Raw genomic sequence first — 13,746 nt, forward strand, 5'->3', positions numbered from 1 at the left:
TATTTCTCACTCATGTTTGTGTAGCTATATATAGAATAGATAATCTTACATACCATAGGCAAGCAGAGAGAATCCAGGTGTTGTACCTAGTGTGGTGTCCTAAGGCAGGATTTAAAAGATGCTGCTGATTTTTCTTTTCAAGGCCACATGAGGGACCTTGGTGCTCATCACACATTTTGCTCTCTTTAACATATGCACAAACACCCATAAAAAGCTTGCACCTGCTGCACTTGTGTTTCTGGGCCAGGTTCAATGGTATTGCATTAATTTGTAATGATAACATCTTCAGGTGCACTTCATCCTTTGTCTGCCTGTCCGACCATTGAGATCTTCGGAGGAAGACTTCATAGTCCTCCATGAGCTGTGCACAGGGTTGAACTGCATGCTGCTTACAAATCTACACTCAAAGTGAACTACAGTGGTGCCCCGCAAGACGAATGCCTCGCAAGACGGAAAACTCGCTAGACGAAAGAGTTTTCCGTTTTGGAGGTGCTTCGCAAAACGAATTTCCTATGGGCTTGCTTCGCAAGACGACAATGCCTTGCGAGTTCCTGCGGGTTTTTTCCCCTTTCCCCCCTTTTTCTAAGCCTCTTATCAGCTGATCCGATCCGCAGATAAGCCGCTAAAAGCCGCTAATAGCGCTAATCCGCTAATCCGTCAATGGGCTTGCTTCGCAAGACGAAAAAACCGCTAGACGAAGAGAATCACAGAACGGATTCTTTTCGTCTTGTAAGGCACCACTGTACAGATTAATGAGAGATACTAACTTAAAAGTCTTAAAATTGGCCAGCATGAGTGAGAAAAAAACCTGGTTCTAAGCAACCACCGAATGCTCCTGTTTTACAAGTTAAAACCGTGAAGACTGAGAAATAAACAATTATCACAAAGCCGAGCATGGTAGAATATATTTTTATTTATATAGAGAACTTGCTATTAATAATTTGTTCCAAGTTGGACACTCTTGCCTATCTATTGCAAATGAACTAGAGATCCATCTTCTTCCTGCCCTAAAGTAGTGAACATTCAGACAATTACATTTAGGGTCTCCTATGTTTTAACAGCTTTTGGAGTGACTCTGTTTGAAAGCCTTTTGGACCAAAGAGTAACAGAAATGTGACTATAGTTCTTGATTCTGAAGGATTAGAGATACTTCAGGAGTACTCAGCTTAAGAAATGAAAATTCATTTGCCAGTTGATATAGTGGGATATTTCCCCCATTAACATTAGGTCTGTTACCTGCTTAAATAATTCTGGGTGCATTTAATGGGTTGATCTAAAAATACGTGTAAAAGCCATCATGCTGAGGATAAAAGCATGCTTCTATGTTTATTTTGGGGGGATATGGAGCAGCTCTAATTAACAGGAATTGTCCTGTCATTATGGAATCAAGATTTCAAACAAACTTGTTTATCCACATTTGCAGAGGCCAGGGTTCTTTGGTGGGGTGGGTAGCAAGTCAGCATTCCCCCTACTGCCACAGCTGATGCCTTTCTTAGCTGGTGAAATTCTTAGCATATCCTATTTCAGTGCTGAATTCTTGAATGGCTAGTGGGGGGTGGGGCATTCCTGGTGGGTGAATTGCAGGGCCCGCAGCCATGGAGAGCTGAGTTAGGTAGGGTAATGCCATAAGTCTGTTGCCCAGAAGCCCCGAAAACCGTAGAGCTGGATCCCCTGAAATTGATGGAGGAGGTGGGGCATCACCTTTTGCATGCATAGCCATGGAACCCACTGAGCAGTAGGTCTCTAGGAAGCCGTCACTGTGCCATCCAGTCTACTAACTCAGCAACAGCATCCCCATAGTTGTGTTGCTTGCCCACTTTTTTATAACTTTAGGATATTTGTAGCCTGCGTTTCAATATATGCAAAATTCCACAGCAGTTGAGTTGACAATAAAACATGGGTTGGCTGAGATGTGAGTGATTTCTTTCCTCCCATCCACCAATAATGTATGTGTGAACACAGACATAACAATTTTACTCCATAGGGAGTGACATTCTGCAGGCATTATTGTCTGAAACTTACCTATCTTGACACTGTGTATGTTTGAGAAATTGGTTTTTAAAAAACTGAATTGAATTTGCCGCTCTGTCCTGACTACCCAAATCAGTACAGTATGGCTGATGGAGTGGGGGGACCTTTGAGGTATCTCCCCTTTGATAATAATAATAATAAAGTTCAAATCTCCATTGGTCCAAATGAATTAATCCATTTTAGGACATTTTCTCCTATAAGGAAACTGGTGTGTTCAAAGCTGCTTACTGTTTTCACAGCACTTGCTGTCGCATGAAAAAAAATATGCTTTGATGTCATAGGTTGAGACTCTTTCTGGGGTTTTTCTTTCTGTTATTCCCACAACATCATGATAGTTTTTGTTGAAGAAAACTGATGGATGAATCTTTTTAAAAAGTACTCTGTGTAACAAGGAAGTAGAAGCAAGTATAATGAAATAGCAGTACATTTGTACAGTAAATACATTTTAAACAAATAAGGAATTGTTTTAGTATGTATATGTGTGTATATAAGAAGGGGAATTATACTAATTTATCTTAAAAATATCAGGATGTTGTAATAACATAAAGAGCCTCAAACCATGGCATCAAAGCATTTAATAATAAATAAAAATCTTAGAGGAATTTGTATAAAATTAATGTATGACAGTTGACAGTTTCTTGTCCTGCACAAACACGCAACACACGCACACAGACACAGCCACTACTTGCAACTGTACTTTGTAAAATATGCCTGTGCGGAATTACCTATAGGCATATTGCATTCTAATTCCTACACTGAAGAGATTTCTGTATAGAACTTTGTGATAAGTGAAGCAGACTTGAGTTGAAAACAAAACTTGTCTGGCTAGATTGCAAACCTGCTAATTAGTATCTTGCTGGCATTCTTAGCATAGGAGAAAGGGTGTTGAAAGAACAGAATGGAGATCCACTATGGATTTGATGGGTGAAATGAAAGAAGAGGTGATGCATTGTGGTGTAGGGCTTAAGAGCGGTAGACTTGTAATCTGGTGAACCGGGTTCGCGTCTCCACTCCTCCACATGCAGCTGCTGGGTGACCTTGGGCCAGTCACACTTCTTTGAAGTCTCTGAGCCCCACTCACCTCACAGAGTATTTGATGTGGGGGAGGAAGGAAAAGGAGAATGTTAGCCTCTTTGAGACTCCTTCAGGTAGTGATAAAGCGGGATATCAAATCCAAACTCTTCTTCTTCTACTACTTCCACATATTTGTTCTTAAGGAGAGCGTTTGGCTGTATAAAGGCTTTTACAGGATAGTGAATGGAAGAGGAAGCTTCAGGAGAAATAATGAGGAAAGGGGACTGTGAGAACAGGTTGATCGTTGGACTCTTAGCTTTATATGCTATTTATTTGTATTTTTATCCCATTCTTCCTCCAAAGCGGTTGATCTTTGGACTTAACTTACATGCTATTTATTTGTATTTTTATCTCATCCTTCCTCCAAAGAGCTCAGGACAGCATGCATGGCTCTCTCACATTAACTTTGTGAGGTAGGTCTGGCTGAGAGATAGTGTCTGGTCCACAGTCACTCAGTGAGCTTCATGGCTGAGTTGCCCTGATTCTAGTCTGACTCTCAGGACACTTGCAAGTCTTCAAATTGCAGTCTCTCACTAAGAGCCATTATACAGCAATCAACCCAGGTTTACCACCAAGCATGCACAAGTGTTTTCAGACACCTGTTGTGTTGCAGTCTTACTTCACATTTTGCAGTGAGAACATTTTTAATGTGTAAGGTGTACATCTACAATATGTACTATGTTGAAAGGTCCTACGAATCGCTCCAGGTAAATGATTATCATGGTTGTCTGGCTGCTGTTACTGCTGCTGCTGCTTCTTGTTGTTAGGTAGATCACTGGCTAATGGTCTAAGTTTGGTGGTTGATGTTTCCTTAATGTGAGCTCATGCATGATTAGGAAGTACTGTAGCTGGGAGAGTTCCATTGAGAGTTAATCAGAGCTTTGAAAAAATGGCACCTACATTTATAGAAAGGGCTGATATTAGTTAGGGGTATGTGCACTTGTATGTGGGTAGGTCACACCCACAATATGCATTTAAAGTACATTGCTTCCCCCAAAGAATCTGGAGAGCTGTAGGTTGTTACGGGTGCTGGGAATTGTAGTACTCTGTGGGGCAAACGGCAGCCCTCAGGATTCTTTGGAGTAAGTCATGTGCTTTAAAATGTATGGAGTTAAAGTGATTAGAGAGCAAGTGAGAGATGGAGGAAAGACTGGAAGTGTCTTCAGGTGCTGAGTGACTCCCTATGGCGATCTTTCATGAGGCAGCACAGGGGTGGGGAAACTTCTCTGGCCCATGGCCCAGATCTCAATCTCCCTGACTACTAGCGGGCCAAATTTGGCAGGTGGGTATGGTTGTCTACCTGTCAGTCACCTGATGTCATAGTGACATAATGACAAAGTGATGCCCCACTTTGAAACCCTGATTGTCTGGACTTCTAAACACAGTGCAGGGCTTTCAAACAGCCCATTGTAAACATTCCCGTGCTCCTGTGGGAACTCTGGAGATATGTACAAAGGGCATTCAGATAGCTTCAGACTTCACCATGAAGGCTGTTTGAAAGGCTTCACTGCACTTTGAAGTCCCGAAAACTGGGGTTTCAAATCACAGCGCTGGGAGGGACATTCTGTTTCTATTGAAAGGAAACTGCTTCACCCTACTTGAGCAAGGCACATGAGCTGCTCATGAGCTGGTGGGTGGGTGGGGGAACACCTTGCTCCAGCAAAGGAATAATTGGGGGATCACTTTAAGCTCCCGCATGTTTCTTTGAAACCACACCTACTCATTTACACGTGATGTGTCAGGTACAGGGAGAATGGCCTGAAGTAACAGACCTACTCCCTAGCAGGTGTGCATGCCACTTGTTTCTTTGTATGTTCCACCTGTATATTTGCATATCTCCAGTTCTGTCTCCTTTCAGTGAAAGCACTGCTCCCCTGAAACTTCTCACTGCTCTCAATCCCATTGTCTTTTTCATTCTTCGAGGCCAACATGGCAACAGTTTGTTTCAGAGTGTGCACATGCATGCTTGTATAAATGCATTTTCCATAAAGGCTATTGTTCATAATATTATTAATGTAAAACTTATTTTTTTTGTAATCAAACCATGCTATTGTTTTCATCATTGAGATGACTTCAGGATTCTGGGGCAGGTTGTATTTTAAGGCATTGCACATAGCCTTTGAATATTTTATCATGTTGGAAAACTGGTAGAAGTTGATGTAAAGTTTTGCCAGTGGTACTACCAAAAGGTTTTCAAAGATGACAGTGTAAAAAGGTTTGGTCAATGGTGCAATCTTCCACATTTTTACTCTTGACGTCAATCTCATTGTGTTTATTGAGGCTTACTTCTAGATACTGCAACCTTAGCATGTGTGTATAAATACCTGGAAATATACATTTTATAGCATTCTTGCTTCTGGTTGGCTGTAGTATAAAAAGATTGCTGGACTAGATGGACTGTGGTCTGAAGATTGTTCTTATGCTCTTCATTTGTGCAGTTGTCTAAAACCCAGTCCCATGATCTGTTCCAGATGCTGAACATTTGATAAAGCAACTCCTTCCTTCATTTCAGTGGAAGGCATTGAACTGCATGTTGCATAGGCTTGTTCAGTGGAAATGGGAGCACCAGAAAGTTAGGAACTCCAAATAAATAGACTCTCTGGTTTTTACCTTGAAACTGAACCCACAAGGAATCAGTCTCACATCAGTGATTGATCATCTGGTGAGAGGAGCACTTGCAAGCAGGGAGAAATTAATTTGGATCCTTTGGGAGTTCTGCCTTCCACTTGGAGTATCTTGATAATAGATGCCTACAGACCATTGGGAATAAACTTCCTAGAGCTTCTGCAACCAAGCAATGCATTACAGCATCTGTAAAATGCTATCTCTCTGCTGTCATTTAAAAAACTAGATTAAAACCCTAGAACCAATGAAGAAATTTGCCACTGTGCCAATCATATGAGGAAAGAGGAGGCACACCATTTGTTCAAGCTTATGTTTGGCTTCCTGACTGCCTTATCTGATTTGTATATTACAATTGTTGACTCGGCTCTCCCTTTTCATACATGTGCAAAGGTTGCTACAGGTTCACCTTCAAGTGTCTCAGGTACCACACGCCACCTGCTAATCTGAAGTATACACAATAATTAGGCGGATGTGTTACCATGGCTTCATTTTAACTTCTATGTGCAATCATATTCACTTTGGACCTGTTTCCCTTACAGTGCATTGTCGTATTGTAGAACATTTTTCTCATTTTGGATATTTTCTTTTCCGGAGCTCCAGGCCACATAACAAATGCAAAACCATGCTTACGACACTTGGAACCAATTTGTACCTTATGAATTGGCCCTGTATGAATAGGCATGCTTACAAATGGCTTGCTCACATGAGTGGTGGAAACATTGAAGAGGGGCTTAAGGAACTTGCAGCAGTAGCAGCTTGTATAACTGAGTTGTAGTCCAGCAACATCCAGAGGACCACAGATTCCCCATCCGGGTTTTATAAACGAGGGTTTCCAATCCCCAGCATACCTTGCTCATGGAAACCATTGTTGCATCTTTTGTGAGTGAGCTTCTTTGGTACTGCACTGCTCCTGCAAATAAACCATTTATGTGAGCAGATACTCATTCGTCAGAACATCCACAGCTTAATAGAGGTCATGGCTCAGGGGTAGAGCACATGGCTTGTTTGCCAAAAGTCCTAGATTCAATCAGTGGCATTTCAGTGCAGGGCTGGGAAAATAGACTTGCCTGAAACCCACTCCTAGTCAACAGAAGATGATTCTGAGCTTGATGGACCAATCTTCTGACTCTTTATAAGGCAACTTCCTGTAGCGAGGAGAACTTTGTTTTTCATTTCTGGACAGAAGAAACTTCCTTGAATGAAAAAAGGGATGTTGGATTTGTAGGCCTGAGCTTTTCGGACTGTTGGAGGACAGGCATCTCAAAGAGCCTCTGCCTGAGTGGCCACCAAGACATGTAATTCTTGGAAGTAGAAGTGGGCTTGTATGACTTTGGCTTTGTTCAGATGTAATAGAATTCCATGGTTCCCTGTGGTGAGGTCCTGCTTATCACAAGCCTTGGGCCCAGGTCCTCCTCCTTCGCACACAAGGGGAGAAAATTAACCCTTTTACTATCTTTCTCAGAACATTTATGCAATTAATGCTATTTGCTTGATTTATTCCATATTGGTGTGTTAAAAAGCTAACATAAATATTATTATTTTAATAACAGATGGTTGACCCTACCTTAGCAGAAATGGGAAAGAATCTTAATGAGGCGATGAAGATGTTGGAGGACAATCAAAGGTACCTACTAATAGCAGCCTTGAAGAACATTCAGGAGTGTTAAAAAGACATCATTGCTGATACATTTTCTGCTCAGTCCAGCAGAGCCTATTGTTGTAGTTGCAATAACAAAATCCCCTTTTGATTTTGTAATGAACAATTAGATTTGTCATTGAAGGTCAGCAGTCGTGCTCCCCTGACCATATCCCGTGATTTGGGGAAGCAGCAAGATAGACATTGCATTCCTAACACTTCACACAACCTGGAAGCAGCTTCATAGGATAGGGTGATTTTCATTGGGACCACAGCATGGGTACAAAGGGTTAAAATAAAAAAGTCTACATCCCCGTGCATCATAGTTCTGATCCACCCTCTCCACACCTGCTACATACTGTTTATAAAAGAGGCAGGCAGACGCCAAGTTTTTATCATCTCATGTAGTTTGGCCCTGCATGAGAACCACTGAGAACTCACACAGCCTCACTTGCTCATCTCTGGTCCAGGTGTTCAGTCTTCGTGGTGCACTAGAGTATGAAAGAACTCTGGCAGCTGGCCAAGACAAAAATCCCATTGCATTTATGGTGGGTTAGGTTGCTTTGCAAATATGCCTAGTCTAGAATTTCCCTTTAAGTTTACATTTAACTGTTCTGAAGACAACAGGTGTTTCATATCCTTTTGCAGGTTCCCGACCCCAACCCCAACTCTAGGTTTTATAGTTAGGAGAAAATGATTCTTGTATTGCATAGGATTTGAGAAATAATTAAACTGGCTTCTGTTGTAGCAGCTAGATTGGAAGCACTCAAGAAAATACAAGTGAACTATCTGTAGGTCATAAACCTTAAGCTTTAATTTTTTTAAAAAAATATATGACATCACAAATTGTCAATAGGTAGTGTTGTATTTCCTGTTTTGAAGTTCATTTTATATTGCAAATTGTCTGCTGACAAATATTTTAAACAATATTTTATCATTTTTAATACCTGTTTTAGTCATTTCTTTCAGTCGGCGTTTAACCTTTAACATCCCATTAGAACAGATCAGGTTCAGCACTTTAGAAACTACTGAACTACAAAAAAAAATGAATGGCTTTTCCTTTGAAATCAAGTTGTAGTGGAAATTTTGTGTGGCTTAACCAAGGGCAGGATTTAAACATCTCACTGTGGTATGTTCAAACTAGGAAAGTGGAGGAAGAAAACGAAAAAAAGTATACAAGGAAAGATATTCCTGGACCACTTCAAGGCAGGTGAGTAACATGATTGTGAATCATGATTTTATAGTGTATCCTTTATCTTCCCATGCTATGCATGCAGAAGGTCTCAGGTTCCGTTCCTGGCATTTTCAGATCTCAGGCACTAGGGCTGGGGGAGAAACCTTGCTTGGAAGGTCAGGGTAGACAATATTTCACCAAATGGACCATTGGTATGTATAAGGCAGCCACATTTATCTAGCCTACAAGCTGCCAAGAATACACTTAACCAGGGTGTTCTCATTCAGTAGATTGCATTGGCAGAGTGGCATAAGCAAGGAGACTAGTCCCCTGTCAGCAGCAGCAAAACAGACAGTCTCTTATTTGGTACTTTTGGCACACTGTTCAAATAAGTCATTTCATTTACTCACTCAACTAACCTGCCAATGCATTGCACAAATAAAACGACTTCAGTGGATTGTGCTCCTTGTGGTTTTTTTAACAGTGAGTCAGGGGTAGAGGAAAATAACCATTGATGATTTCTTTTTCCAAGTCCCCGGAATGTATTTACATTGTGTTTCTAGAGAAATCATAATCTACATTATTATTTCAGAGTTCACGGTGCATTTCTAGACAAAATATTAAAAGCCTCTCAACAAATTACCAAAAAAACTATAGTGATGCATTGGTACATCAAAAGCATTCTTTTTCTCCCCTTAGTGGACAAGACATGGTGAGCATTCTCCAGTTAGTTCAGAACCTTATGCATGGAGATGAGGAGGAGGAATCGTTGCAGTCTTACCGGTAAACAATTGTACATGTTGGTTTGGACCCAAAGGTGTTCTGCTTGCAAGAGCGGCTGTCTTAGAGTGTTGTGTTGTGTTGTGTTGTGTTGTGTTGTGTTGTGTTGTGTTGTGTTGTGTTGTACTGTTGTACTGTTTTATTGTTGTTAGCCGCCCTGAGCCTGGCTTCGGCTGGGGAGGGCGGGATATAAATAAAAATTTATTATTATTATTTATTATTACACCTCCTGCTAGAGTGTTGCATGAGAAAAACTGAAAGCACATGCAGTGATGTTGCTCCACCTGCTACATCATACGTATGACCTCTTGGAACAAGCAGCTGCATAAGAGCAGCTTACCTGTTATAGCTCTTACCTGAGCTTTCAGTCAATGTTTGTGGAATGATGCTAGGGGCCATTTTACTTTCCACTCATAGTTATTGGGATTCATAATAATAACAAAGTTTTCCTTTATTATTAAATTCATAACTTACAGTGGTGCCCCGCAAGACGAATGCCTCGCAAGACGGAAAACTCGCTAGACGAAAGAGTTTTCCGTTTTGGAGGTGCTTCGCAAAATGAATCTCCTATGGGCTTGCTTCGCAAGACGACAATGTCTTGCGAGTTCCTGCGGGTTTTTCCCCCTCCCCCCCTCTTTTTCTAAGCCGCTAAGCCGCTTATCAGCTGATCCGATCGGCAGATAAGCCGCTAAAAGCCACTAATAGCGCTAATCCGCTAATCCGTCAATGGGCTTGCTTCGCAAGACGAAAAACCGCTAGACAAAGAGAATCACAGAACGGATTCTTTTCGTCTTGCGAGGCACCACTGTATTTAAACCTATTTGTATCGGAACACAAGAGGGCACACTTAATTAAAGGCTTTGTATATTCCTGATACAATAGATACTCAGATAAAGCAAACTAGATTCATTTTTTTTCAGACTGCTCTCTCTTAAAGAGATACGTGCTTTGCTTCATTACATTATTAATGGGAAATTACATGCAGCATGAAATAATTTCTGCTTTGGTGGCCCCATTTCTTTAGATTGCCTGTATCTTTCAGAACACTGAATTGATGACAATATGAACAATCTGAATCTTTCGGGAAAGAGATTCTAAGTGGACTGCAAGCCTAAATTTCTGCTGGAAATAGCTCGTTCTGTGGAAATGGCTGCAGCTCAGTGATAGACCATAAGCTTTACATGCAAAAGTTCCCAGGTTCTACCCCTGGTATCTCCAAGTAGGTTTGGAGAATATTTCTGTCCGAAACCCAGCAGTAGCTCATTATGACGGAGGCGTAGAGGCACTGGGCGGCCACTGCTGCTAATGTGGAGCTCCCCTGTTCTCTGCTGCTGACTTTCCTGTCCCAAAGAGGGCACCACTGCTGCCCCTGGGAGCATGCCACTGCCTCCTCCACCACAACCACCTGCCCATGAGCCACAGCTGCTGAACCCTGGAGAGCTGTTGCTGGTCAGTTCAGGCAGCTGCTTACATCCTGCTTTTCCAATAAAACGTTCAAGGCATCTTGCAGTGCAGCATTAGCATACAATAAAAGATTAACCAATAACATTTAAAAAACCCCACAGGGACAGCAAGTAAGATAGCTTAAAATCAAATACCTGTCTAAAAAGAAAGCTCTTCACAGAGCAGCAGAGGAACATGTGAGGGGAGCTGTTTTATTGGCTTTAAATATTGTACCAGTTTTAAAATTTTTTGTCATACATCTCTTTGGGATATTCACAGTATCAATATTTGAAATACAAATACAGCTTAAACCCGAGTTCCAGGGAAATCAACGCATGACCTATTTTCAGGAGGTTTTCAGAAGGATTTGCTGAGCAAAAATGAGACGCATGATTTCTGCAGCCTTGGTGGTCGTTCTAATGTGTTTCTGGCTTGCAGGCTTCAGAACGTTGGAGAACAGGGTCACATGGCTCTTTTAGGACACAGCCTGGCAGCTTACATCTCCGTGTTGGACAGAGAGAGGCTCAGAAAGCTCACATCCAGGATCCTTTCTGACACTACACTGTGGCTGTGCAGACTTTTCAGGTATCCTGCATGATGAATGACTTGATTATAAACATTACAGTAAAAAAAAACAAAAAAAAGTTCTGAGTTATAATCCCAAATATATGAAAATGATACAGTCAGTTGGAGTGGCAGTTTTGAAGGTATGAGGCAGCCAGGGTATTCATCGACTGCGCAAACCTTACTTCTCCGGTGTGAAACTCCAGCCGTTCAGAGGTAGCTGGACTCCTCCTCAGCCACGGCTAGCATGGTCAGGAATGATAGGGGTTTCAGTCCAAAAACATTAGGAGGACCATGGATTCCTGACCCCCTGCATACTTGAATCTTATTCTGGACAAATAAGTGAACCTTTGTATGCAACTGTTCTGTTCATTTTAAGTCGAAGGACAATACCTCCCCCCCCCTGCCTTGAGCATTCAGAGTAGAAAGTGTCTTCCATTTCTGTATAATTGTAATGTTTGGTAAGTGAACTGGTGCCTTTTCTGTAAGCTCATATTTACGTAATAATTTCTCTTAACAGGTTTGAAAATGGGTCAGCGTATTATCATGAAGATGACCGTGAGGGCCTTTTAAAAGTCTGCAGACTCGTGATTCACTCGCGCTACGAAGACTATACAACTGAAGGCTTTAATGTGCTGTATAACAAGCAGCCTGTTATATACATTAGCTCTGCAGCCAGAGCAGGCTTGGGACAAGCTCTTTGCAATCAGGTAAAATGGAACTTTTGGGGTCTTATCTGTAAGTGACACTTTCTTTATCATGTTGTCCCCTTAGCTGGTTTCATTACACATCTATACTTTCTGTTGAAATATCCTTGCATCTGTGAAATAAACTTGTGTCCCTTACTCACATTCAGATGGTATCTTTTATTCTGATGTCCTGTGGTTGCAGAATGTTATAGCTGAGGGAACTCCGAAGGTTATTTGGCCTGCCTGCCTACATTCACATAGAATGTTCTGTATTCCACTTAGTATGACCGCAACCATGCATACAGGTTGGCTTCAGTGGGATTTAACTCACCTGACTGGATGCAGAATTGCAGCCTATATCTTATCCAAGTTAAGGTGCTTGCCATTGTACCTACTGATGGGAGCCAGTGTAGTGTGATGAGACCCCTGGTTGACTCTGAATCCAATGTGGATGCCCCCCCCCCGCCCTGCCCCCAATTCCTTCAGGCAGGCTGTTGTTTCGTTTTTAATTAAGGTGTTTGGCATGTGTTCGTCAGTTTAAACTTTTTATGTTGTTTCTTCAAATAAAAATGCTTAGAGGCTGCTTGTGTGGAGTGTGGGATGGCTTCATAGCTGTCAGAAGGAAGAGCCAATCAGCACATATAGGCTGCTTATGCTGGAAATGGGAAAAACTGATGGCTTCTGAGCTCAATTCAGTTTGTAAAATTAGACATCTGGCCCAAAAGAGCTGTGCAGTCCACTGGGGGCTCACTGCTCAAGATATAAATAAATAAAAATTTAAAAATTGTCTAGTGTATCTGAAACAGTGTATCTGAAAAAGTGTGCATGCACACAAAAGCTTATACCCAGAACAAACTTAGTTGGTCTCTAAGGTGCGACTGGACGATTTTTTATTTTTTTATTTATTTCGACTGCATAAGACCAACACGGCTACCTACCTGCTCAAGATACGTATACATAGAACTTAATGACCTCCCTGCTGTGACACACTTTACCTGTGCCAGGTGGTCCTTCTCTCAGATTTCCACATATGAACCAAGGTTGGGTCCGTTGCATTTCAGTTCTTTTTGAACCTCAAAGTTATGGTTAACGTCAGTGGCAGTTTTCTTTTCCAAATGATAGAGTAGCTCTGTGAGATTGAGGCCTTTCAAGTTGCAAGCTAAACCTGTGTTTTCTCTATTCTGCCATAGCATACCTCCTCACTTAAATTACACACACATTATACTTCATCAGTTTAGATTTCTCATCTTTACTTTTGTTTACATGTTGAGAAGCATAATAGTGCTTTGACCCCTATCAGAAAGGTTGCCAGCTGGGTATTCCACTAAAAGGGCATCACAACGGATAAGGCCCATGGCTAAATTGCCATCTCCTTCCCCACCCACCCCCGCAACAGTATCTCTGGCCAGACTGTCACCTACTGGGAAAGGTGGTCCAGAAAGTATTTAGACCCCCAGCCATTTAGGGCTTAATAAATTAGTGACCTTAACCTGTGTTTAGAAACAGTGCAGATCATGGTGAATGGTTGCAACATGGCTCTGAATAAGCAGATCTGAATAAGCCCATCTTAGCCTTCTTCAAAAACATGCACAAACATGGAAACCTGAAACGCTCAGATCACATTAGGGATATAACTTCTGTCTCTTCCCTCTGCAGCTTGGTTTGCCTCTTTCCTGTATGTGCCGGGTGCCTTGTAACACCATGTTTGGATCTCAGCATCAGATGGTAAG

The 13,746-nt window shown here is 41.7% G+C and overlaps 1 protein-coding gene across 3 annotated transcripts in view; it reads left to right on the forward strand.

Moving 5' to 3' along the window:
- PDXDC1 (pyridoxal dependent decarboxylase domain containing 1) overlaps window positions 1-13,746 on the forward strand; it is a 50,852-nt gene that overhangs the window by 15,841 nt on the left and 21,265 nt on the right. For all 3 annotated transcript variants that reach the window (XR_014518913.1, XM_083474297.1, XM_083474296.1), the window contains exons 2-7: window positions 7,281-7,354; window positions 8,511-8,576; window positions 9,240-9,323; window positions 11,202-11,348; window positions 11,848-12,037; window positions 13,673-13,741. Coding sequence is in view for 2 of the 3 variants with exons in the window: in XM_083474297.1 (XP_083330423.1) it covers window positions 7,281-7,354; window positions 8,511-8,576; window positions 9,240-9,323; window positions 11,202-11,348; window positions 11,848-12,037; window positions 13,673-13,741 (630 nt within the window). In the remaining variant the exon portion in view is untranslated. The remainder of the gene's footprint in view (window positions 1-7,280; window positions 7,355-8,510; window positions 8,577-9,239; window positions 9,324-11,201; window positions 11,349-11,847; window positions 12,038-13,672; window positions 13,742-13,746) is intronic.

This window comes from Podarcis liolepis (assembly GCF_965112155.1).
Source record: "Podarcis liolepis genome assembly, chromosome: 14".
NCBI lineage: Eukaryota > Metazoa > Chordata > Lepidosauria > Squamata > Lacertidae > Podarcis > Podarcis liolepis.